The sequence below is a fragment of the Sceloporus undulatus genome, chromosome 7 (assembly GCF_019175285.1).
Source record: "Sceloporus undulatus isolate JIND9_A2432 ecotype Alabama chromosome 7, SceUnd_v1.1, whole genome shotgun sequence".
NCBI classification, from domain to species: domain Eukaryota; kingdom Metazoa; phylum Chordata; class Lepidosauria; order Squamata; family Phrynosomatidae; genus Sceloporus; species Sceloporus undulatus.
In genome coordinates, this window is record NC_056528.1 from 4,762,965 (window position 1) to 4,790,723 (window position 27,759).

Below are 27,759 nucleotides of genomic sequence, written 5' to 3' on the forward strand. Positions count from 1 at the left end.
CGTTGTCCCCTCATTTGCCTCGGGAGTGACCTTTCCCGGCATCCTCCTTCCCCCGGGGAATGATTTACTTGAGCACTTTAAAACAGTGAATAGATTTTGCACCACACCCCGGGCTTCAGATGGGGAATGGCTGCTTTTCGGGAGGACCTGTTCTGGCAAGCAGAAGCCAGGGCGGCAATGAGGGCCCCTTTTGCGGGAAGCAAAGGCATGCCGTGGCAGCAACAGATGCGGGTCTCCCAGGGATCAAAACCTATTCAGACCCTGGGCCACATCCATTTGGCACGTACTTCTGGAGCTCCCCTCTATTCAAACGCCATACCTTGTAACACGTCCTCTGCATCCTTCATACCAATAAGACCCAGCCTTTGTTGGTTGTTGTGTGCCTTCGAGTCATTTCCAACTTATGCCAACCCTAAGGTGAACCCATCGCAGGCTTTTCTTGGCAAGCTTCTTCCGAGGGGATTTGCCATTGCCATCCCCAGAGGCTGAGAGTATGTGACTTGAGGTTCTCAACCTGTGGGTCGTGACTCCTTTGGGGGTCGAACGACCCTTTCGCAGGGGTCGGCTAAGACCATCGGAAAACACATATTTCCGATGGTCTTAGGAAACAATTTTATGGTTGGGGGGTCACCACAACAGAAGGAACTGTATTAAAGGGTCACGGCATTAGGAAGGTTGAGGGCCACTGTCTTAGTTGACTGTGGCAAAACAACAAAGAGTTGTGTGGCAACTCACAAATTTACAACGGCATGAACTTTTGTGGACTGTGATCCCCTTCCTCAGATGCCTGGTTTGTAATCTTAGAGGTTAAGGTATGTATATAGCGTACATAGCTGAAGGTGAGATGATGATGATGATGTTGATGTTGATGATGAGTGATACCTATCTCTATCTATCTATCTATCTATCTATCTACACACACACACACACACATAAGTGTGTGTGTATATATATATATATATATATATATATATATATATATATATATAACTATATGTGTTCTCCAGGTTGAACTGAGACCCCCTTTTACCCTCCAGTAGTCCTGGTTTGCCTGCAACAATCCCAATTCATCCTCTACCGTCCCACTTTCTCAACTACTTTTAAAACATCCTGGTTTCCATCTCCTCCTCCCACTTCCCTCTTAACTCCAATTGCTGCAAATTGAGTTCAAAGTGCTAAAGTAATTTATACTCCATTAAACCATTAGGGTGCAATCATACCCTTCCCAGTAGATTCAAGCAAAAGCAAACCGCTGCATCCTTGCCTGACTTAAGCCCTGGGCTGCCTTACCCATTAGGCACCTTGGGCCTACCAACATTTTAAGGGTTCCCAAAACAGGATGAAATGCTTCGTCTTCTTTTCTTTTCTTTTCTTTACAGGATTTGGGAAGGGAAACATTTTGCATTGTTATCCACAAATCTTTAGGAACAGAAAAATTGTTCCCAGGGCCTGCGCAAACCTTACCATGGCCCTGCTTGTGTGTCCTTCCTTATTAAAAATGTTTTGTCATCTTGACAATGCTCGGTCCTGGTTTTCTTCGGCGGATATATCATCAGTTTCATAAGCGTGGCTGGTGAGGCTTTGAGAAAGGATGGCGGCTCGGAACGGGAAAGCTATTTCTCTGTCTGGGCTGGAGGGCTTTGCCGTTGATGGACGGCCGGCTCTCCCCCTTTCCTTCCTCCTCTACTTGTGGATTTATTACTCTAGCAAAAGCTATATCGCTCAATGGAGAGGGGTGAGTGAGAGGTGGGCTTGATGCTTAGCCTCCTTGTAACTGATTAACTGCATGGGGAGTAGGTGCGGAAATGGTGCGAATTGTGGAGTGACCCTGCAAATTGACTCCTAATGGGTGCCGAAACAAATATCCTAAGGCCGAACAATCTGGCTTTGTAGGGAAAACCAGGTGCTGTAATAATAATTATCATCATAATAATAATGATAGGTACTCTGTGAGTAATTTTGTGCAGACTGACCAAACAGCTGAATGAAATCACCATAAACGTAACACAACATACAAAAAGCCACATCACTTGGAGCGTGCCACATGATATGATGATACTTTAGTGAGCCCAAATTGTGGCTGGCTGAAAACAGCACTCAGTAACACCTGCTAAACAACGACATTGATAATATAAATGAGTGTATTATATTTAAAGGATATAAGCAATGATCACCAATGTGGTTAATGTCTGTCCCTGGCTTTCCCTCCACCAAACGCATCTGAAGAAGTAGTCTGGAGTCTATGAAAGCTCATGCTGACAACCTCTTACTTTCTTTCAGTTAGTCTTAAAGGTGTTATAAAATCTCTCTATATGCTGATTATACAGACTAACATATCTTAAATTTCTCCCACCAATGCGAAGGGATGCTATAAAGCCAAATCGATTCTGGTGTCCCTTGCTTATCAAAGTTTTGACACTTGGACCTTCTTCCTCTGGCTAAGAGAGGACTCCCTTTCCAATCATGGCTGCCTCAAGAAATGATATTTGTGCATTGTGGAGAGACCCTTGTGTAACGCTTGCCAGAGACTGGTCACTCCCTTCTTTCCAAGGAAAGCTAAGAACATCAGAAGAACCGTGTTGGATCAAATCCATGGCCTATCAAGCCTAGATTCTTGGTTTCTCCCCAATGCTCCCCCAGATGTCTCTTGGAAAGCAAAATGTAACTACTGTACAACTGTCCTCTCCAACTGTTTCCCCTCCAGATATCCAAAGGCATGTGGCTTCTGTTCATGAAGTTAGGCTAGTCCTTTTTTAAAACAAGAGGCGGACTTCTGGCCATTTTGAGGAACATTTTTGCTCGACTGCATGGCATCTAGAAGGTCCCAGGGAACAGAAAATGGGCTCCTAGACCAGTGATGGTGAACCTTTTACAGACCGAGTGCCCAAACCGCAACCCAGACACCACTTATTTACTGCAAAGTGCCACATCCCTCTGGCTTTCTAGTAAGAAACTCTGGCAAACTCTGTCCTAGGGCGACAGCATGTGTGCCCACAGAGAGGGCTCTGAGTGCCACCTCTGGCACGCGTGCCATAGGTTTGCCATCACTGTCCTAGACCCATACCACCCTGGCCAAGCAATACTGTCTTGTAATGCCGTCGATCGCTTTGGGACATCCATAATTGTATTAAGACATGGAGCAGAATCTGAAAGGAGGGCTGTAACAATCTGTTGGAGAAGAGGTGCCAAAACTGACAAGCATTTCGGAACGGATAGGGAGAAGGTGAGAGATGCCAGTCTGCCCAGCGTGCCGAAAGTTCAAGTTCCTTTCGCTTCCGTCTGCGGCTGACATTGATGACAATTCCCTTGGGGCCGAGCGCCTGCTGATCGCTGTCTTACCAGACAAAGTTAGATCTTAGCTATCCCTGTCTAATACTGTCTGGTAATGCCGTCGATCGCATTGGCAAAGTCTTCGCCTCGAAAGGAAGAGGACGACGTGTCTCTGCTTTGGCCGGGCAGAACTTCAGTTGGGACAGGGAAGGGCGCGATGTGGCTGGCGACTTCCCCTTCCGGGTGCCACTTGCGTGCCATCAAAGAGCCTTTTCAAGTTTGTTGGTTCAAAGTACACCTTTATAACTCCCAGGTCAGCCTCGTAAAGTTGCGCGGAGAAGGAATAAAAGCCCTGATAAGGAAAGGTGGTGAGAGGGTACGGCCTCACACAGCCCTATCAGTCCGGCTCATTTTTGCTGATGGCGGACAGATCTTCACAGTGTTTCACTCTCTCAAAAGAAGGATGGGAGGAATATGCAAAGACTATTGAAGGGTGTGTATGGGAAACCTCAACAGAAGCACATCAACACGATTTTAGCCAAAACAGACTTTGAATAGTAAAGCACTCAGAGGCCTAGAGAAAGACGGATGAATCTACCATCTTGGGTTCATTCCACTTCCACATGTATTAAAACACTCACACATACACCTCTCTCACACACACTTCACTGAACGGAGAACTGCATGGATGGTTTTGGAAGAACAAAGAGCACCCTGTTGTGTTTCTTTCCCAATAAAACCATCTACCTGTTCCTTTCTTGAGCAAACAAAATTAACCTCAAGAAGAGGCGACTTAGATTTTATTTTTCTCCATTGGCTGCATACTCTCCAAAATGTCACAGATGAAAACTGGGAGCCATGTGGCCAAGCGAAATCAGAGTGGTCAAGATGGCAAAAGCTCTTCCCTTCTTCCTCAGTTAGAAGTGTGAAGAAGGGAATAACCAGGATAGTAAGATGACTGAGAGAATTGGAGGGATAACATAAGAAGGAGGGGAGGAAGGAAAGAGAATGAAAGGTTGGAAGAACTGGAAGTGAAGGGTATGGAGTATATATTGAGTAGGTGTGAAAGTAGTAGATAATAGTATGTAAGGTTTTTCCCTCCTTAGAACCACGATATAGATAGATTATGCCCTGGTACATACCACCCGAAAAGGGTGGGATGGAGGTGACCAGTTTTCTGCTGCAGCCAAACTGCATGGTGTCCCTTTGCCCCCAAAAGAGCCCGGAAAAAACAGGTTCTTCTTGGGACGCTGTGCGCACATCACGCTGCATGCACCATTGGTACACTTGTGATGCAAGCGACTTGCGGTAACGTCTATACGCTACACGTCGCTTACATCACAATGGTGACCCCCATATGGACGGCAGGCCGCCAATACGCCACCGCCGTGACATCCTAGGATTAGGGACTGTGCGGCCGGTGTGTGGTCCCTAACCCTAGAATCGCTGCCTGGATGCCGCTTCTTGATGGTATGTACTGGGCCTATTATAACATCATAGAATCGTAGAGTTGGAAGAGACCAAAAGAGCCATCCAGTTTGTTTCTTTTTTAAAAGAATGTGTTTATTGTAATGTGTTGTATATAAATTTGAATATTTTAAAAATGAGATGGCAAACGTTCTTAATGAAGAAGCACAGACAAGGAAAGACTGCAGCGGTTTGCTTTTGCTTGAGTCTGTTGGGAAGGATGAGACTCCTCTTCTCGCCTTTCCTCTCTCTGTGTGAGTCAGTGGAATGTCAGCTGTGTTTACACTTCTTACTCTGTTTGCAACCATTGACGTAAGCTGAGGACCAAGGAGGAAAGCGGGAGGGGGAGAGAGAAACCGGGGCTTTTTAGTAGTAGCTGAAAAGTGGGATGGCAGAGGATTAATAGAGATTGTCCCTGTCAAATTGGGACAGTTGGAAGGTATGTAGTTGGGACACCTAGATTCTATACTTCTACATAGCATTAAGTGAGATAATATCACTCACTCACTCTCTCTTTCATATATATATATATATATACACACACACACACACACACAAACACACCTGAATCAAGGTAACCAGATGTCCCAGCCGCAAAGGAAGACAAGGCACTGCAAAATGCAGGATATTCAAGAAAAATGTAGGCCCTTACGAAAGTAAAAGCTAAGAACACTCATATAAATATGAATTCGTTCCTTGTGGTTTATTTACAGCTATATTACATATTCTGCATTTTGTTATGTACTCCGCTTTATTTTTCTGATGAACTTTTCATTAAAATGCCTTGCCGGCTTGCAATATACTTTTGCTCAGAGCTCTTAAAAGTACTTAAAATTGTACTTTGCTAGCAATAAACCTTTAACTGAATCGGCGCTTAGATTATTCCTTTCCTTTGTCCGTTGTGCTGAAATGAAGGAAAACCCCTTTTCAATGTTTGCATTGTGTCCTCAAGCAACCCATTGTCTATCATGTTTGCCCTCCGAGAAACAATCGCACCCCGAGCTCTGGGTGCGAGTTTTGTCTGCTGCTGCTTCTAGGAAGAAAGAGCTTTAGAAGGATGCATCCTAACTCTTTATTTGCATCAAGGACAGGCTGCCATTTCTTGAAAAGGAGCAGCAAACATGGTCACCCCTCTCACACCATCTCTTCTTTTAAAGAGATAGGCAAATGCCACAACCTATGTTTGCCAAAATACACATGTTGGAGGAGCAATGGTGTCACTCCTCTTTGGGGTGTCATCTCATGTGATGCGCATCCCATGCACCCCTTTAGTGACACTGCTGCACAAGAGGGATGTTTCTTGCTTGGCGAGAAACAAGAAGAGTGCAAAGCCACTTTTCTTGTAGGTCCTGGGGGTAGTTGTTTCTACCGCCTCCTTGGAATTCACGACTGTTCTTGGGATTGGGAGCAAATTGGCCATTTTTTCAGACGCGGCGGCCTCTTTGCTAATTACCTTAAAGCACCTCCGATGTCTCGGAGCAAAACATGTTCCCGGGTGAGAGATGACTCACAACCATCTCCTTCTTGGGCTCGCCATCCAGCCCAGCCAGTTTGGTTGGATGGGTGAGGCATGTTTACGAAAGGCTCTGGCGCAGAGGAAAAGAGAGGAGAGAAAGAGACAGACTTCTCAGTTAGCATTAGAATCATAGAGTTGGAAGAGACCCCAAGAAGGGCCCTGATCCAGTCCAACCCCATTCTGCCATGCAGGAACTCCCACTCAAAGCCTCCCCGACAGATGGCCATCCAGCCTTTGTTTAAAGACCTCTAAGGAAGGAGAGTCCACTACTCTCCAAGGAAGGAGTTTGTTCCACTGTCGGACAGCCCTTACTGTCAGGATGTTCCTCCTAATGTTGAGCTGGAATCTCTTTTCCTGGAGCTTGCACCCATTGCTTTGCATCCTATTCTCTGGAGCAGCAGAAAACAAGCTTGCTCCCTCCTCAATATGACACCTCTTCAAATATTTAAACAGGGCTATCATATCATATCATATCATATCATTAATTGCCATGTTTCATATTAATGGGTTAAATATTGTACAGTCAATATCCCAGGTACTTTTTTATCCCTTCGCACCAAACGCCGGGACGGAAGGTATCTAGATACATCCCATCTGTCTTCTCTCTGTTTCCACCAAACACCGTTGGGCTTCTAGGAGACTCATTTCCACTTGAGCATACTGGGTTTCTTCCTTGCTTTTCAATTAATTCCCTTTCTATTTCTCACTACAGGATGATCCTTTTTATGTATACGATTCAAATAAAACAAAATGTGAATTTCCCACTCTGGCTTCCATTGCATTCATTGAAAAATATATGTTTTTAAAATATTAAAGTTGTGCTCCTTTTCACCTGGAAAGAAAAATTTGGCACAAAATCAGAACTGCATTGAACCAACCCAGTTAAAACTTTTCCATCAGGTAAGCAACATGGTCCCCTGATAGAAGAGAATAGGTATTCCCTATGACCGTGATGGTGAGCCTATGGCACACATGCCAGAGGTGGCAATCAGAGCCCTCTCTGTGGGCACATGTGCCATCGTCCCAGCACAGAGTTTGCCAGAGTTTGTTACTGGAAAGCCAGAGGTTCATGGCACTTTGCAATAAGTAAGTGGGTTTGGGGTTGCAATTTGGGCACTCGGCTTCTGAAAGGTTCACCATCACTGCCCTATGACCATGGATGGATGTGAGAGCTGGACGGTCAAGAAAGAAGATAGGAGGAAAATCAACTTGTTGGAGATGTGGGGCTGGAGAAGAGTGATGAGGATCCCATGGACAGCCAAAAGGACAAACCAATGGGTCCTGGAGCAGATCAAGCCAGAAACATCCCTAGAAGCCAAGATGACAAAACTCAGGTTGTCGTACTTTGGACACATCATGAGAAGGCATGAATCATTGGAAAGAACAGTAATGCCAGGAAAGGTAGAAGGAAGTAAAAAGAGAGGAAGACCGCATGCAAGATGGATGACTCTATTAAAAAGATCATGAATATGAGTTTGCAGGAGTGGAGCAGAGCAGTGGAGGACAGAGGGTTTTGGAGATGTCTCATCCATAGGGTCGCCATAGCTTGAGATTGACGTGAAGGCAGTTAACAACAACAAACCTACATGGGTCCAAAAGGATGTCCGACAAATGAGGTCCACAATGAAATGTTGTAGCATTTAACAGAGGTGTCATGGATTGCAGATGCTCCTTTTAATTTCCCCTTGCATTCACGGTCCTTCTCTCCTGCTGTTAGTATCTTCTGATCACTGGTCTATGCCAATTTTCAGTGAAAGCCCCCCAGTTCCAGTTTTATCCAGGGAGGTGGATGGGTTCAAATGAGGGGGTTCAACCCAAAGCAGCTATTACTTTCCTCTCATTTGCTCCAGAGAGCAACTGTTGCTGGGAGCACAGTGGGCCCTTGGTATTTTTTAGGGTTTGGTTCCAGGATCCATAAATGTGTGGATGCTCAAGCCCCAGACATAGTAAAATGTCATTCAGAGTAGAAAAGTAAAAGGAAGTTCGGAGTAGAAGAGTAAAAGGAAACGATGTCCCATGTGCTGTGCAATGGTCTCTTGGTTATGAACCTCTGTACATGGATAGCTATTTCCTAGTTATTATCTACTTCATATTCCCTTCCTTCTGGAGGTTGGACATCATCAGGGCTAAACTAAGTCTGAATGAAGCAACTCTAAACCAAGATATTACATTACATTCAAACATTGGTTGTGTATAAACCAAGATGGGGAATGTGTGGCCTTCCAGGTATGACTGGCCCATGGTCCCCATTGACCCTAGAGACAATGGGAATGTTGGCCTAACAACAAGAGGAGAGCACATACCCAACCCATGAGCTAAGACAGTGATGGTGAACCTTTTAGAAGCCGAGTGCCCAAACTGCAACCCAAAACCCACTTATTTATTGCAAAGTGCCATGTCCCCCTGGCTTTCTAGTAACAAACTCTGTGCTGGGGTGATGGCACATGTGCCCATAGAGAGGGCTCTGAGTGCCACCTCTGGCACACGTGCCATAGGTTCGCCATCACTGAGCTAAGACATCACCATCTTAACCAGCATGATGGAGAACCAATGTCCCATCAGATGTTGCTGGGCTCTTATCATCCTTGATCATTGACCAAGCTGGCTGGGGCTGATGGAAGTTATAATCCAATATAGCTGGCATGCACCATATAGGGGACCTTGCCAAGATTTCGGACAGGGTACTTCTGATTCAGACTCTTTCTCCATCAATACCACAGTGGTCTCCATCACTCTTCCTGATCGTCTCCAGTTGCTACTAGACAACAGGCTTTATCAGCCATTGACGGTGGTGGCTGGGGCTGATGGGACATAGCATCCGGCAACATCTGGAGGGTGATAGGTTCCCAAGAAGGGGTTGGGATGGAGGGAATCTGCTTCGAGACACAAGGCCTGATAAGAAGTCCTTCCCTTGCCAGCTGCATCCGCTCGGAGACACACCTTTGAAGCACGCACCTGATGTTGCCTTGGCATTAACACATATGAAGACTCCCACTTCTTTCATCCCAGGGCTGCCAGGTCAAGACCATCTCAGTCCCGCAGGTTTCAAGGGCAAAACCTGAAACCTAGAGGTGATGTTACAGGAGAGGTCAGCCCTGGTGATATGACACAGGTTGTGTTACAAGGAGCAACCCTTAAATCATGTCATTAAAAAGGATATTCTCAGCCTCAGCCACAGTGTCATAGAGTGAGACTGGTGTTCTGGTAGTAACTTACTTGAGCATGGTTGCAACCATATCATATCACCTCTTAACCGTCTCTTCTCCAGGCTAAACATCCCCAGCTCCCTAACTCTCTCCTCATAGGGCTTGATGGTGTCCAGACCTTTCGCCATTTTGGTCACCCTCCTCTTTAAGTAGGGACTTAACTACTTTGTTACAAGAGCCAGCAGGTTTCCATGCTATGAATATTCAGCATCGGTGTCCTTTGCAGCAGCATGGAAAAGCAAAAACCCCTTTCCAAGGCAAAGCAAACCAGTGCAAGAGGCATCCGGTGTCCTCAGATTACTCTCCTTGTACAGATTTCCCCCCCAACGCTCCCACTGTGTTTGTCTAACCCTCCTTTCCAACGTTTCCCACAGACGGCCGTGGTTAATAATGAATTAAAGATGGGCCTGTTGTTAAAGCCCAGCTTGGCTTGTAAACAGAATTAGAGACTCTAATTGAGAGCGATTCCCTCTCTGAGTGTTTGCTGAGCCTCTCCCCAGTTTACTAGGCCCCTGGCAATGGTTTCCTATTTGTCCCCGGAGCCCCGGAGTCGCCTTTCTCTGGTGGCTGCTGTGGTTTCTTTGTTTTGCATTGCTTTCCTTCCGTCATAGGATTTTTTTTTTCCTTCTCTCGTGGTGGATTTTCAAACGTTGGCAAGCCCAGGGCCTTCTCCCGCCATGCATTGCAAGGGTATTAGGTTCCCAGCAAGGACAAAGGATGGGTGTTATGGGATTGTCGGCGGGCCGAGGTGACATGGCTTTGGAGGAAGCATTGCCTGCCAAACAATAAGACGGTTCTCTCCAAAGAAGCTGGAGCTCATGGACAGAGTTACACTCCTCTGAGGCACATGGAAGGTCCTGAGTTCAGTTCCTGGCATTCCCAGCTATGGTTGCATAAGACTGTGAGACCTGACACCATACAGAACAGATGTGAGACTTGCCCCATCATGGTGAGTCAGACAGACCACAAACCCCATTAGTCCCAGACAGGGAAGATGGGGAGTGTAGTCCAAACAGTTCTTACTGTCAGGAGGTTCCTCCTGATGTTGAGCTGGAATCTCTTTTCCTGGAGCTTGCATCCATTGCTCCATGTTCTAGTCTCTGGAACAGCAGAAAACAAGCTTGCTCCATCCTCAATACGACATCCCTTCAAATATTTAAACAGAGCTATCATATCATCTCTTAACCATCTCTTCTCCAGGCTAAACATTCCCAGCTTCTTAGTCGCTCCTCATAGGGCATGGTTTCCAGAACCTTCACTATTTTAGTCACCCTCCTTTGGACACGCTCCAAGTTGATGCCCTTTCTTGCTTGCCCAGGAGCCATGCCAGTCCCACCAGGTGGGCCACCCCTATTATTATTATTGTTGTTGTTATTGTTATTATTGTTATTATTATTAATATTCCGCCTTGTCCTGAAGGAAACAAAGCAGGTTACAAGACAAATGTACACCCCCCTCTGGGGTGCCACCTGGTGCAGTCCACACCCCATGCACCCCTTTAGTGATGCCATCCAAAGCCATGGGGCAGCATCTTTTGCAATTTGGAAATGAGGCCTTTCTCCTTTTGGCTATGAGGATGGCGGCGAGCTGTTGCAAGGAAAAACACACACTCTCAGGTCTGCTTTCCAGGCTGGTTTTGCTTGTTGCTCCCAAGCCACAGGGTCGTCGGTGGAATGCACTACGACAGGTGAAAATGAAGGGCACCTGAAAAGCAAGAGCTGACGCTCCGGTTGCTTGCGTTCCCCCGACTCTGCAATCCTGATTATTTTTGCCTCCCTCTCCTTCCTCCCACCTTTCTTCTTTTTCCGGCTTTTGTTCTCTCTGGCAAAGTGCTTGCGAACCTGGTTACAAAAGAGCCCAACGGCCATTTTCAGAAGGGCAGGCGGAGGCGCCCGGGCAGAGGATGAAACGACTGGTTTCATTGTTTCGCCATGACGATCTTCCCTTCCTTTTACCTTCTTTGCAGTCCGTAACTGCAAGTCTGTGCTGCCATTTTTAAAATAATAATAATAATAAATGAAAAAAATGCCCAAAGCAGGATAGGCAATTTAAACAGCCATAAAAAGCACCACAAATTGCATAATGAAAAAGAGAGAGAGAAAGAGAAAGAGAGACAAGAGAAGGCAAGGATAAATGAGACATCTTCGGAAAGGGAGCAAAAGTTAACTTCCGCTAAACTTTGGCACGGCTAGAACCTGGAAGTAAGGACCACTAGACACAGTTTGCCCTCCGTATTCGGGGACTCTTTATCCACGGACTCAACCATCCACGTCTTGAAAATAGTCTAACAGTCCAAAAAGCAAACCTTGACATATTACGCGATCGTCTATAATGGGACTTGAGCAGATTTTGTTATTCGCAGGGGATCCTGGAACCAAACCCCAGCAGATACCAAGGGACCACTCCAGCTATAAAACTGCAATCCTACAGTAGCAATGTTTCTTGTTTTGGAGGAAGATCTTTTGTTGGTGGCGGGAGACAACATGCAAAGGTTGAGCGCAACCGAAGCCAGAATCTCCTGAACCAACGCTTTCTTGTCTCTCTTCCTTCTCGCCTTCTTCCTCGCTGCTTCTGTCAAGAGAGTGGTAAACCAGTGCCTGAAAAGTAACTTCAGAAGTAATTTATTTACAGTTACCATTCCTAAGGCTCCGGATGTCATTGCTTTACTTTGCTCTTATTTGGAAGTCACTGAACCTTTTAAAGAAACATTGGTCACAGCCAATGGTCTATGATGCAAATGGTAAGGTCGCATACCCCCTGCAGCCATTCGTTGTTGTTGTTGTGTCCCTTCAAGTTGTTTCCGAGTTATGGCAACCCTACGGCAACCCTATCATATAGGGTTGTCTTGGAAAGATTTGTTCAGAGGAGGTTTGCCCCTAAGGCTGAGAGCTTGTGACTTGTCCAAGGTCTTCCAGTGAGTTCCATAGCCAAGAGAAGAATTGAACCCTGGTCTCCAGAGTCATAGTCCAACACTGAAACCACAATGCCATGCTGGCATTCCCCTCCGACAACCATGCCCTCCAATAATTCCAAGATGAAAGCTGGACCTGTATGGCATCAGAATGTGGCTAAGATGCCAAAAGTTATTTATGAGGAAGCTACAAGAGGCTGCAGCAGTTTGCTTTTGCTTGAGTTGGCAGGGAAGAGCAAGAGAGCCAGTTTGGTACAGTAGGTTGAATGTTGGACTATGACTCTGAAGACCAGGGTTCAAATCCCTACTCAGCCATGGAAACCCAATGGGTGATCTTGGGAAGGTTGCACACTCTCAGCCTCAGAGGAAGGCAAAGGCAAACCTGTTATGAACAAATCATGCCAAGAAAATCCCATGGTTTGCTTTAGGGTCGGTTTATGTTGGAAACAACTTCAAGACACACAACAACAACAAGGGAAGGGGAAGATTGTGCCCCTTTTGCTCTCCCTCTGCTGAGTTAATGAACTACTTTTAGTTTACAGCAATTTAAGTAATCTGGAGACCAAGAGGGAAAGCGGGAGGAGGAGAAAGAAACCGGGACACTTTACAAGCAGCTGGAAAAGTGGGATGACAGAGGATTAATCTGTTCTGTCCCTGGCAAATCAGGGCAGTTGGAGGGTATGGGAGCATTCGTGGGTGCTTTCTTGGGCATCTGAGCCCAGAGGCTATCTCCTGGGGCAGGCTTCTGCTTTGCCACCTCTCGGATCGCCACGCCGTCGCCTTCCTCCTCAGACGCAACCTGGAGACGACTCTTCCTGTTTGCACAGGTTGTTTAAACATTAAACAATGGCTGATGCAAGGCTGAGGCCGGAACGTGGAAGGCGCTGTACCCAAGTGCCATGGGGAGGCTGCGGCAGTCCCTAGCCCTGCTAGCTGGGCCATAAAAGGGGCGGAAGGGCTTTCAAAAGAACAGGTGTGCTGCTCCTGATGGTTCCAGGAAAATTGATCAGTGCGGCCAGGTAGACTTTACCTAAACAGTGCAGGCTGAGGAATTGGGATTTCTTTCCCCCCTTGTCAAGAACCACATTCCCTGAGGAATAATCTGTTGCAAGCTGCTTGAAAGCGAGGAACCCAAAGTAGCCATAGATGCCCCTTCTCACGCTTTCTGCCCCTTCGTCTCATGCCTTTTTTCTCTCTGATAACCTCTTCTCCCCCTTCCTCCTCCCCACCATGCTCTTTCTCTCAAGGATCATTCCAATATTGTTGGTTTTTAGCATGATGGAGCAAATCATCTCAATCTCGGGTTTGTTATTCACACTATGGGACCGCATCGGCGCGCATCTCTGTAAATTCAGTTGCACACACGTGCAAGCCTTCCGATAAAGATGGAGTTGACGGTGCGAATGCATTTGGAACACGTTCAAGGCATGCAACATTTTATCCTGGATATATTCGGGCCGGTTTCTTTCTCCTCCTCCCGCTTTCCCTCTTGGTCTCCAGATTACAGTACTTAAATTGCTGTAAACTAAAAGTAGTTCATTAACTCAGCAGAGGGAGAGCAAAAGGGGCACAATCTTCCCCTTCCCTTGTTGTTGTTGTGTGTCTTGAAGTCGTTTCTAACATAAACTGACCCTAAAGCAAACCATGGGATTTGTTTGCAGGACAGGGATCCGTTCACATGGAAGAAAAGAGCTGGTACAGCCCACTGAGCCCCACCATCCTAGCTTCTGAGCACCAGCTTCTCCCCAGTCTGTCCCCAAGCAACTCCAGATCCTCCTTTCCCAAACAGTCCTGCCTCCCTTGCCTCTTCTTGGCTGCGGCTCCACAAGCTGGAACCTGTTCCTTAGGCGCCGGACAGGATCTGGAGTGATGTCAGGGAAAGGTAAGAGAACCGCACCTAAGATTGCGCCTGCCTGGGAACAACGCAGGGAAAGAAGGAAGGAGTCACCACTACCTTTTGAACCCAACCTTATTCTCTGGGTCCTTTTTTTTTTGGTAATGCAAAAGCATGGCTTGGTCAAGGTGAAGCGTGGCCCAGTGAAGTAGCTTTTTTCCTCCCCTCCACGAAAGTTTCCTTCCATCCGCAAAGTGAGACATTGTAAACTGCTTGCATCTAGCTCTGTTCCATTTGCTGCATTGGCATTTCTTGGTTAACTTTCTTTTGGATCGATCATCCCAGGTTTTGTGGGGGGTTTGGCAGTCCCCCTCTCCAAACTTAATCAGATCCATTCAAAGTTCATGTGAACAACAAAGGTTCAACCTACATTCTACCGGGATTATTTGCACCGTCTGAATAGCCCCTGAGATCCAGCAACCCTACAGGGATCAGGTTTGCAGAGGAAACCACATGAGATGGATCTTGGAGGAGGTGGCTTTGGGTCGACATGGTTTGGCCGAGAGGGAAGAAGACACCTGTGTTTCTCCTTTCGTCTCCATACCACCACGATTACAGGCCTTAGGTGATGTGGTCTGGTTGCTACGAAGCTGTGCCCTCCAGGATGCCAGGAGGCAGGTCCAAGAGTTGGAAGCAGGTGGCCTCCTCTAAGCACTTGGGCGGTTAACCTGTGCCTGCCAGGAACCCAAGAGGAGACCAAGAACCTTATCGCACACATTATTTTCCATGTTATGGGAATGGGACTCTCGGGGCCACGTGCGACCAGGGAAAAACGGATTTAACCGCACATCAAATTGTCCACAAAATGGCCCCATTCCGTTCCCCGGCGCCAAGCCGTCCCCATTCAGTGGGGGCACCATTTTGCTTGGTCAGAAAACCTCCGACCCAAACATTTAACGCTCCTCAGCACTGAATGGGGACGGCTTGAGACCGGGGAACGGAACGGGGCCATTTTGTGGACAATTTGCTGTTTTTCCCCGGTCATGCGCGACCCCAAGAGTCCCCTTCCCGTTCCCATAATAGGGACAATAATATGCACGATAAGGTCCCAAGGCGCAAACAAACCTGTGCACTGAATGCATTTGCTCCCATCGCCCCTCCTTGCTCAGATAACTCTGAATTCGAATCTCAAGTGGGTTGGCCAAAGGGAGCCACCCAAAGATTCAGGGGGCATTTGATATGGCTTCTTCCCTCCTCCTGTTTTCACAGGTCTCGCCGTTTTTGAGAACACTGACCTAATACTGTACCGTATCAATTTTCCTTGAAAACGCACACACAAACACACAAACCAAGACGGAGGCATAAATCACATTTGGCTCCCTCCTCTCTCAATCTCGCTCTCTCTCTCTTTCTTATTTTTTGGTTATCTCTCTACTGTGAAATAAGAAACCTTAGGGCATGAAAGGAGAGACGAAAACAATACAGATTTGCAGAGCTGAAAATCCAGACGATCACAGCCTTTGCTAAGCACTTACTGAGCAGAAAGCAGAGAATGGGAAGGGAAGAATGGAACAGAAGGAAGGGAGGAGGGAGAAAAAGAAAAGGAGGAAGGGGAAAATAAGGGAATGAGAAAAGAGGGGTGAAGGAGAAGGGGCTGGATAGAGGAGGGATGAGAAAAGAGAGTCATAGGAAGGAAGGAAGGAAGGAAGGACTTTTCTTGGCTGTCAATGTACCAAATTCCGAGATGATTAATCATCTTCCTTTTCAATTGATCCGCTTTGACAATAACTAATGCATTTATTTCAGTGTACCTCCTTCTCTAAACCCCAATTAAGGTGTCTATTGGAGGTACGGAAAGAAATGCAAACACCCTGGCATGACGTCTATTGAACCATGGCTATCGATTATAGGCGCCACACAAGCGTCAGTACCCTAACAGGTTTATTAAGTCGGATCCGTGAAAGCTCTCCAGCGGGGCTCTTAATACAGGCCTGCAGCTGGATTTCTCCTCTATTAAGGGATGAGCGAGAGCCGAAGGGAGTCGACAATTAATTCGCTTTGCACAAATGCACCACAACAAAGCGAGTGTTTCTGGCAGAAAGGAAAGGCTGCTCTGTCGCCTCCTGCATTTCGGTGGAGGCACGCTGTAGTGCCTATGCCAACTTTTCACCAGCTCTTGCTCCTCCGCCTCTGAAAGGACCTTGATGTGTTGGCATCGGGCAGAGGATCGCATGCCTCTTCATGCTCTCCCTTGTGGATTTCTCCTCTTCAAGGTGAAAAAAACCACAAGCATGAGCCAAGCTCTGGTCAGTTGGCAACATCACCACAAACATACTGGCCATAGTATGCCAAGGGACCTTGTAGCACCTTTGAGACTAACTAAGAGAAAGAGTTTGGTAGCATAAGCATTCATAGACTGAGCACACATCTGTATGTAATACACACACACACACCACTCACTCCCATGCCAGCATTCTCTGAACATGCCAGCCACAGATGTTGGTGAAACGGCAGGAATAAACTCTTCTCGAACATGGCCACATAGCCTGAAAAACCCACAAAAACTATGGATGCCGGCCATGAAAGCCTTCGACTTCACATCTGTTGTTGTTGCTGTGTGCCTTCAGGTTGTTTCCAACTTATGGTGACCCTAGGGCTGAGAGAGTGTGACTCTGGAGAGCAGAGTTGGAATCCCTGCTCAGCTATGGAGACCCACTGGGTGACGAGTCACACTCTCTCAGCCTCAGAGGATGGCAATGGCACATCCCCTCTAAAGAAACCTGCCAAGAAAACCCCATGCTATGTTTGCCTTAGGATCAGCATAAGTCAGAAACAATGAGCCATAACAACAACAACAGTTGCCTGTTTCCCCAGAGAGCCGTTGTGACTTTGGGCATCTTTCAGACTGTTTAGCTCAGTGGTTCCCAAACTTTGGTCCTCCAGCTGTTTTGGACTTCAGCTCCCTGAATTCCTGACCGTTGGCCATTTCTGGGGCTTTTGGGAGTTGAAATCCAAAACGCCTGGAGGACCAAAGTCTGGGAACCACCATTTTGCCTATCCATGCTCAACCTGTAGAACTGGAGGATATTTAGGTTCATGGACTACAACTCCAGCATGCTGGCTGGGGATCCTGAGAGTTGTACTCCAGCCTCTCCCGCCTAACTTGTTCCCAGCCTCTGATGTGTAAAGAAACATAAACCTTATAAAATGCCTAGGAGCCTCCAAGGGCCTCCTTTTAGGAGAGAAGCAAACCCTGTGCGACTGGAGACTTTTCTGCTTCCCAGGGGACTGAATGCAAGTGGATATCTCCAAATAACTCTGGCCATGGAAGCTCTGGAGTGGCATCTCGTGGCCAGAATTGGAACTAATGCCCTGCCAAGCTCACTTTTGAGGACAGGAAAGCTGGGGTGGGACTGTGTCCATCTTCCTGCATCCCCAGCCATTTTGATAAAGAAAACGTATTGCAATCTTTGCAGGAGCATGTGCCATATTTATGCTTGGAAATGCATAGTAGTACTGAGAGGTAGTGGTTTGAATCTTGGACTGCAATCCTTGAGACCGGGGTTCGAATCCCTGCTCAGCCATGGAAGCTCACTGGGGAGGATCTTGGGCAAGTCACACTCTCTCAGCCTCAGAGGGAGGCAAAGGCAAACCCCTTCTTGCCAGAAAAACCCTGTTATAGATACGCTTTAGGGTCACCATAAACTGGGAATGACTTGAAGATAGACGACAAGAGAAGATGAGTCCTTGCAGATAGTTTTGGAAAGCTGCTGTGTAGCGAATACCACAAAGATACCAGTCAGGAGGAGGGGGATAATGGGAGTTGTAGTCGCCGCTTACTTACATGTCGGTGTGTTGTTTCCGACTTATGGTGACCCTAAGGCAAACCTATCATAGGGCTTTCTTAATGTGTTCAGAGGAAGTTTGTCATAGCAAGTAGGTTACAGAGGAGTAAAATGGAAGCATTGCGCTCAGTAAGAATTCTGGACTTCCTTAAATGACATTTTCCTTCGTTGCCCAATTTTCTGGCATTGCGGCGATTTAAAAACGTTAGCTGGGCCTAGGCTTCCAAAGGAAAGGAAAACACAGGCTGAGAGCCAGAAGGAGAAAGAAAAGACTCCAAACAGAACATTGGAAACGTGTGGCTGCGATAATAAATAGTATTGTGAGAAACATAAAGGACGCAGAGCATCAAAAGCCGAGCGGCAACACAATATAACTGATATCAAAGCGCACTGTATAATCCAATCTGGAATGGTACAAAACAATCTAAGTGCATATATGAGAAAAGGGGGGGAGGTTCTGCCTGCTTTCGGGTTCTCCGTTGGCGTTTGGCTTGTTGTGAGATTGTCCGTTGTTTCCTGTGGTCCGAAGCAAATAAAAGTGTTTGAGGTGCGACCAACTTTGGGTGTCTCCCCACTCTGCAATGCTAGAAATTTGCGGACCGAAGGGACATTTCACTTGGAAGAGTGAAACTTTTATTCGGGGGGCACTGCCCTCACTTGGAGCTGCTCCTCTGTAGTGATTGTGTCTTACAATAAGGGTTACAACTTAGTGGTAGAGTGTGCATTTTGCATGCAGAACATCCCAGGTTGAGTTCCTACCATCTTGGGATAGGAGTCAACAAAACCTTGGACTGAGGCTGCATCCGCACTGCAGAAATACTTTCCCCCCTGGATAGGTACAATAACTGTCCCCCTTCCTGACATGGGTACCAAGGTGCTTTTCATGGTGTGTGTAAACTGCTTGCCAACATCCACAAAATGAGATTGCTTCAGTGTTTTTCTTCTCCCTCTCCCTTTGCTTTCGATCACAGGAGGCGTTCCGGAGTCTTACCAAGAAGAAGGTGTCCGTACCGAGAAAGCTCCAGGACCCAGATGCCCAATGGCAACTCCGGCTGAAATTCCTTGAGCAGGCCAAGGGTTACATCGGCGTGCCTTATGCCAAGAAATACCACGAACCTGGAAGTAAGGGGTCATAGCTGCTTCCTTTTTCTTTCTGCAAAGGATGTAAGCCAAAAAGAAGTATTCCCCCCTTCCCCCAAATGCCAACACAAGTATGGATGGCTTGGTGCATATTTTTCCTCCATGGTTCAGAGGTCTGGATCTGTGAGCCAAGGTATATTTAGGGTATATTTAGCCTGGAGAAGAGAAGGTTAAGAGGTGACATGATAGCCCTGTTTAAATATTTGAAGGGATGTCATATTGAGGAAGGAGCAAGCTTGTTTTCTGCTGCTCCAGAGAACAGGACTGGAACAATGGATGCAAGCTGCAGGAAAAGAGATTCCAGCTCAACATTAGGAGGAACTTCCTGACAGTAAGGGCTGTTCGACAGCTTGGAATATAGTGGAGTCTCCCTCCTTGGAGGTCTTTAAGCAGAGGCTGGATGGCCATCTGTCAAGGATGCTTTGGTTGAGAGTTCCTGCATGGCAGGGGTTGGACTAGATGGCCCTTGGGGTCTCTTCCAACTTTACGATTCTATGATTCTGTAACCTTATATCAAATTCTTACAAAAACTTGCCATGGCAGCATTGAGCAACAAAGCGCTGTGAAAATCATATTAACTCACCAGAAAGGGCAATCACTGTTTCCAAACTATGTGCAACACATTTGTTCTTTGCGCCTTACTCCAGTGTTCCTGCTCCGTTATCAGCAGAACATGTCAAGATGTTTTGGAACATGGCTCGGAATGTTGTGTGCCTCTTTCCCTTAACTTGGAATCACTAGAGGCATACAATGTTTTTAAGTCTAAGCAGACATCCACATGGCTCTATCTCAAGTTAGGTCTTATGACAGTGATGGTGAACCTATGGCACGCATGCTAGAGGTGGTGCTCAGAGCCCTCTCTGTGGGCACGCATGCACAGAGTTTGCCAGAGTTTCTTACTAGAAAGCCAGAGGGACATGGCACTTTGCAATAAATAAGTGGGGTCTGGGTTGCATGTTGCTCACTCGGTCTGTAAAAGGTTCACCATCACTGTCTTATGATAACAGTCTGACTTTTTACTGTGGAACAGCAGGATATAATAAACGTTACCAGGCATCTGGATCAGCAGATACAATATTGTAAGATGGATTTATGATATGATATGTGCTGAGGACCAGCATGGTTTGAATGTCAGACGTGGCTCTGGAGAGCATGGTTTGATTTATAGCTCACCCATGAAACACCTTGGGTGACTTTGGTCAAGTCACATGCTCTCAGCCTCAGAGAAAAGCAATGGCAAACCTCCTCTGAACAGGTTTGCCTTAGGGTTACCATGAGTCCGAAACGACTTGAAGGCATACGACAACAACAAATGTGCTGGGGATTCATGTTTATGGTGACGAATGACTGAATGTGATCCCAAAATCCTACCTTTGCAACCTGACAGCACTCGGACCGAAGCATTTCCAAGTTGCTAGCACTGTGGGACATGACTTTTGCAGCATGCTCCTGGTCCAGAGGGTGCCTTGGACAAGCAGTTGCGTCAGGGGTCTCTGTTTGCAAGGCAGCCCATGACCCAGAGAGCGCTGCAGATGCCATTCCCTGAGGAAGAAGGTGGGATTATGAATAAATCTGATAATAATGAGAATGACAACGAATACTGCAAAGCTGACAGGATAATTGTATGCATATTTACTCCGAAGGAAGTCTCATTATGGTCAGTGAGGCTTAGAGCCTAGTCATTGTGTCTCTGAAGCCCTGAAGCCGTTTATCTTTTAAGATCCAAGGGTGCGATACAGCTGTCTCTCCAGATACACAGATGGGGGAATGACCTGGTGGGGTACTCTTTTGCAAGCATCATTAATCTGCAGAGGTACCGAAATGAAAACTCGCACATATTCAAGCTCCATAGGCTTGAATGGGGCATGTGCCTGCGGCATGTGCCCCATTAAAATTAATAGTGGTTGCCCCTCCGCGGATTTCCAAGTCCATGGACTTGGAGGGGCCTCAGAAACCTTACGGTCAGGGCACTGCTGGACTGCAAAGTTAGGTTTGGGAGATATCATCCTCCATAACAATGATCTTGGCTAACAGCAAGAACAACAATAAAGGCAGCGATCCTGCACCAGAGGCTACGATGTCTAACTTTGCAAGGATGGAGCTGCATTGTTGAAACAATATGCAATGCGCAACTATGCTAGTGCGTTGCAACGATGCTCAATGGCATGGCAGAAGGTGTCCCTTTGCTGTTGTTGTTGTTCGTGGGCATACTGTTAGTAAGCTGATGTGGTGGCTTAGTGGTTAAGATGCCAGTTCTGATGATTGGAAGATCCGAAGGTTGGCAGTGCAAGGCCTGGATGGGGTGATATCTTATCACTAGTCCCAGCTTCTGCCAAGCTAGCAGCTTGAAAGCATGCAAATACAAGGAGATGGATAGGTACCACTTCTCCATGGGAAGGTAACAGCATTCAGTGTGGCCATGCTGACCACCAGAGCAGTCCTTGGACAATGCTGGCTCTTCGTCTTAGAAATGGAGGCGAGCCCGCAACAGTTGGTTACAACTAGATATTCATGTCAAGGGACTACCTTTACCTTTTACCTTTAAGCTGACTTACATTCTCAACATGCAATGTGTTCCATTATGCCACAATGCATTGGGGCATTGTGCATCAGGACTGTTGTGCTTTGGGATCATGGCACAATGACCACACATCTGGCTCTGAAGCCACAATAGTCCTGGAGTCGTAACTACGTCTCTGCTCCACCCATGATCATACAAGTGTTGCACAACGTCACAACGCGCCTTTCCAAAAACATAGGTCAGGCAGCCAACAACAACAACAGTGCTGTCAACCCACTCCGATTTATTTAAAAACCACCAACAAAACAATCCAAGACACAGCCCCAGTTTCTTAATACACATGGATGGATGGAAGTGACCTATTTCATGCTCTTTTACTGAACTAAGAAATAAGGCAGACGTTGAATTTTAGTGCATCTCCTGACTAAAGGCCTCTCCTGGCCAGAGGAGATGGAGAGGCAAGACAGAGACCAAACAGCTTGATGCATTATTGATGTTGCATTGAAGAAGAGGTTGGACTGGATGACCTTAAAGGTCCCTTCTGAGATTGCTTTAAAAAAAGGAAATCAATGATTCTCTCCCTTGCAAGACAGTATCCAATGGAGCAATCGATTTAGCAATTTACGTTTCTCTGCGTTTACGACTCTTGGGAGAGGTGCCTTTACTAAAGTGTAAAACTAAAAGTTTGAAATGGCTCCAGTGGGGAGTTGAGCATAGTTTGCATACAAATAAAGTTGGAAGCCGGATCGGGGCTGGGGGAGAATGAATTAGTTACTCCAGGTTGGCTTTTCCAAACGGATGGGTCTCCTCATTACGACGACGTGAAGCGCGTTTCCATGCTTATGGATCCAAATGGAAAGCAGCTTTGGAAAAGCCGAAACTCCTTGCGGAGCAGTAGTGGAGGAGGCATGTCAAAGCCCGAAAAGGTCAAGTCTACAATATCTGTTTGCTTTCCGAATTAATGCTCACGGCGGGAGGAGACGTGGTCAAAATACATATCCCCACATGGTCTTTGGAAAAGGAAAAGAGGGAGGACAGCTAAGCCGCTGTGTGGGTGTTTGTTGCATATGCGCACCCGAGAGAGGTTTATAAAAACGAGGAGAGGAAAGGCGAAACAAATACAACCAAGAGAAAAGGCAGAACTAAATACAGTCAAAACGGCAAAGCAGTTGAAGGAAGAATAATACATGAGTTGAGAAAGGCGTCCGCAGTTTGCTTTTACCGGAGCCTACAGGGAAGGGCAAGATTCTCCTCTTTCCTCTCTTCTCTTTTCCCACCTCAATAGCTAAGTTAATGAATTGCAAATTACATTTCCATTTTGAACTTAGTTTGCAACCAAAATAAGTGGAGGACGGAGTGGGAAAGTGGCAGGAGAGAGAAGACGGGACATTTTAAAAGCAGCTGAAAAAGTGGGACGGCAGAGGATTAGTCGGGACTGTCCTTGCAATATCAGGATAGTTGGAGAGTATGAGTTAATGTGAATTCAAAAGTGTGTGTTCCGTTGCTCCGTCGTTTTTCCCAGTTTATAATCGCAATGCTTTCTCTGCAGCTCCAGAATACGACTCTCCGCTTTTCTTGGACTGCTGCGGGTTTATCCGGAGAGTGATGCATGACTTAGCCGAAGAGTTTGGCTTCTCCATCGGCCTCGGGAACCAAGCCTACCAGTATGACACCCTTCCTGTTAGCTTACCCAGTGAAGAATATCTGAAGCCAGGAGATCTCATCTTCATCTCAGGAACATACTTTGATGTGCAAAGTATGTGGTCCATTTTTTCTCTTTCTGTCCTTTCCTCCCAATTCACCCATCTATCCATTCATCCATGGTGAGAGGTGGGCAGAATACCATACGGCGGGGTGGTGGCAAGGCGCTACTAGAAAGTTACTCAACGCTAACTTTCAGAGGGGATTTGCCTTTGCTTTCTCTTTGGCTAAAACAATAAGCAAAGATCTCTCTCCCTGTTCATTGAGTAAACAGGGAGGTATAACTTTGCTTGCTATTTTGGAAAAGGAGATGTCTGGGTTAGTCTGTCCCAGCATAAAAAGAGGAGGAGAGATGGGCCACAATCTCGCATAATTTAATACAGTGTAAGACTTGCAACTTTGCTATGGCACCCCATCACCACACGGTCACCATTTCACCGCTGTAGTGATCCACCATGAAAGTCAATGTGTTCTAGTGGTTTGAGCATTGGATTATGACTCAGGAGACCAGGTGTTGAATCCATAGAAAGCTGCTGGGTGATCTTGGGCAAATCACACTCTCTCATCCTCAGAGGATAATAACTTCTGGACCAATCTCACCAAGAAACCCCCATGATGGGTTCACCTTAGGGTTGCCATAAGTTGGAAACGACTTGAAGGCACACAACAAGTGTCCCCATGGCCATTCCATTCCTGATGGAGAGCTCAAAGGGGGTCAGAAAAGCATCTGGCCTATGTCCCGACCTTCCTCACCTTCTTGGTGAACATCTTCCATCAAGCTCCACTGGGGTCCCACTCCTGCAGCGCATGGTAATGTTTGGAAGAGTAATGATGGTTCAGCGGTAGAACATTTGCTTTGCATGCAGAAGGTCCAAGGTTCAGTTCCCAACATTTTCAGTTCAAAGGATCTCAGGTCTTAGGATCGCAGGGAAATACACTGCCATAGAGTTTAGTGGAGTCTCATTCTTTGGATGTCCTTCTGCCAGGAGTGCTTTACTTGTGTATTCCTGCATGGAAAGGGCTTGGTCCAGATGGCCCTTGGGGTCTCTTGCATGACTCCATGCCTTGCGATTCTACGAGACGCTGACATGTTTCAGGTGCCAAGAGTTCAGTCCCCTCTTCTTTCTCCTCCTTCCAGTCCTTTCCTGAGATACCTGGACTTGAGGTTTAGTATAATAATCTCCCACTCTTTTTTGTTTCGTTGCCTACTTTGCAGGGAAGAGGCAACCCCACGACATTGTCCACGTGGAAATCTGGCTGGGATACGGAGAACGAAGCCTGGGAGCCAGGTGGAAACGGGGCAAGGTCCAAGTCTTCGGCTCCTACAGGTTCGTCTCCCAGACCTATGGAGGCATGGAGTACCACTACAAGTCCATCGATACGTGGCTGCAAGGCATCTGTACCAGGCAAGGATCTGTAAGCATGGGACAAGCTTTCGGGTCAATGCTGGGAGTTCTTATAAAAACGTATCGCCATGATCTGTGGCACAGACCTATGTAAGTGACCATGGTCGAGGGCCAAATTTTGTATGATGGCTGCCCAGTGTTATGGTCACTTTATCCAGGATAGGCAACTGCATGGGGGCCAGGGGCCAATTTGACCCCTAGACCTCCCCAAACTCAAATCCTTCCCTTTTCTTCTCAAAATGGCACCAGGCAGTAACATCACATTAGTTCCGGCTGCCATTTTGAGAAACACTCTAGAGGAAAATGCAGCTATTTGGGGATGGTATGATGTTCAGGACTTGGAGTGTAGTGGAGTCTCCTTCCTTGGAGGTCTTTAAACAGAGGCTGGATGGCCATCTGTCAGGGATACTTTGATTGAGAGTTCCTGCATGGCAGAATGGGGTTGGACTGGATGGCCCTTGGGGTCTCTTCCAACTCTATGATTCTATGGAAATTCAAAATTGTAGCCTGACATTTTTTGTTGTTGTTGTTGTTGTTGCCTAACACAGGTCCAAGGCTTGTTTGTTCTTATATAAGGCCCACAAAGCCAGGGTTGGCATTCTGTTGGCACCGGGCACTGTATAGTTGTCGAGGGAGCCCAGGGTGTTTCTGGCACCATCTGACACCCACCGTCGTCTCTCCTCTGCCTCCACCTTCATCCGCAGATTGAAAATCAAAGGTGCCATTACAGTTTCAAAGGCTCTGCCTGAGCTGCGGGTTTTAGCCACGGCCGCTCACAAAAGAGCAAATCATGATCCGAAAATTCAGCCTCCGCTCAGCCATTCAGGAGGGTGATAAAAAATTAGACCCAAAGGGACAAAGAAGGCGACTTTGTTCCTTAATCGGTAATGGATTTCTTGGCTAAAAGCAAAAAAAGCTGTGTTATCATTGTTATTAACCTTATTTACAGTCTGTCTTTTCCCCAGAACTGGCTTACAAATTAAAACAATAATGCAGTCCTATAATCGAAGCATAAAAGGTCAACGCTGAAGGCGGAATCCAACAATTTATAATGTTATAAAACTATTTAACAAGTACAATTAAATATAACAGAAAGCCATTTAAGAAAGCATTCTTTTCAAAGCCGTTTCTTTATAAACATTCAGTTCTCAAAAGCCTGTTGGGATTTTAAAAATAGTCTTTGCTTGCTGATAGAAAGATAGCATATCTTCCTAGCCTTCCCAGGAAGGGAGTTCTAGCGCCTCGGAGCAGCCACCAAGAAGGCCCTGCACTTGAGCTTCACTTCTGGACATTTTACACTCCTGAGCTTTTGCATAAATAGGGATGGACAAGTCTGTCTATATTTGTCCCATGTTATTCTTCTGTTCATTCAGGCTGCGTCCGCACTGCAGAAATTAATCAGGTTTGACACCGTTTTGACTGCCAGGCTCAATGCGATGGGATTCTAGGAATGGTTGTGCGTTGTGGCACCAGAGCTTGGTGACCATCTACGATGGTCTATACATGACTATGGAGGTGCCCAGTTTTCCTCCGGAGGGACGCCACCGCAGCCAAACTGCGCAGCATCCCTCCAGAGCAAACTGGGTTCTTCTCGGTGCATGGGGACGACGTCATCAGTGCACCATTGGCGCATTGTGGTGCGTCAAAAATGCAAGTGCGGCACCAGGAGGTGTGGATGCTGCACCGCGCTTGCATCATGGATGTTTGTCCCATGTGGGCAGGGCTGTGCAGTCATGGTGCCGCCGGCAAAATGTAAGGTTCTGGAGCGTGCGGTTGCTGTGCACTCTGGAACCCTAGAACCGGTGCTGCCACGTCTGTCTCAGACCTGTGAGTTATACGAGGCAGTTGCTCTAACCCAGCATGTCTTATCATAGGCAATGCAGTGATGGTGAACCTTTTAGAAGCCGAGTGCCCAAACTGCAACCCAAAACCCACTTATTTATTGCAAAGTGCCATGTCCCCCTGGCTTTCTAGTAACAAACTCTGGCAAACTCTGTGCTGGGGTGATGGCACATGTGCCCATAGAGGGCTCTGAGTGCCACCTCTGGCACACGTGCCATAGGTTCGCCATCACTGGAATAGAGTCATGCAAACCAGCCAGGGCCAGCCCTGCCATTAGACAGAGTACAGCTATTTTCTTGCCCCTCCTGGATCTCCCATTGTTTAGCTTGATAGAATGACCTCTTTGGCTTCTCCTGCACCACTTTCTCCAATGCCATGAATCACTTTCTAACTCCCTATCATGTCCCTGCTCCCAGCCTCATTAGTTATTTGGTTGTCACCCGACGGAGGAAGTTCTGTCGGAGACAAACAATTTAAAACAATTCACAACAGCCTAAGGAAGAAGAAAAAAAATCCCAATAAAAACGTAGATCAGATAGCAAGCTATAAAAACCCGCCACAAATAATAGAGGAGAAATTAAAATGGCTCAGCCGTAATCGTAAAATCAGCCAAAGACGGGCCACGAAATCGTCTTCGTGGGGGCGAAAGCATGTCGCCGCGACGCCATGGTGAACGTGAACATTAAGATGTTCAGCCTCGGAACCAATTTGCAGACAGATTTTTTAAAAGAGCTGGGAAGATTAAAACCAATAAAAGGCTTGGCCAGGTGCCAGGATAAGACAATAAAGTTGTGCCAACCAAACATGTCTGTCTGGGAGGAGACTCCACAACTGCAAAGATGGACCGCAGATAGGATGGGCATCAAAGGTTGGCATGGTCAGCCACCAGCCCCATGGACAAGAGACAACCCTAAATCTTAAAGAGATAAAGCATAAAACCTAAGGATAACCCTGGCAATGTCACAAAGGGTAGGCCCTGGGGATGTTACAAGAGTATGACAAACCTATGACACGTGTGCCAGAGGTGGCACACAGAGCCCTCTCTATGGGCACATGTGCCATCGTCCCAGCACAGAGTTTGCCAGAGTTTGTTACTAGAA

General features: G+C 46.8%; 1 protein-coding gene across 1 annotated transcript in view; it reads left to right on the top strand.

Moving 5' to 3' along the window:
• Positions 1–27,759, top strand: part of TTLL10 (tubulin tyrosine ligase like 10) — a 166,930-nt gene that overhangs the window by 83,444 nt on the left and 55,727 nt on the right. Inside the window, 3 exon segments of the mRNA XM_042479848.1 lie at positions 19,021–19,171; positions 23,260–23,466; positions 24,628–24,817. Coding sequence (XP_042335782.1) covers positions 19,021–19,171; positions 23,260–23,466; positions 24,628–24,817 — 548 coding nt within the window.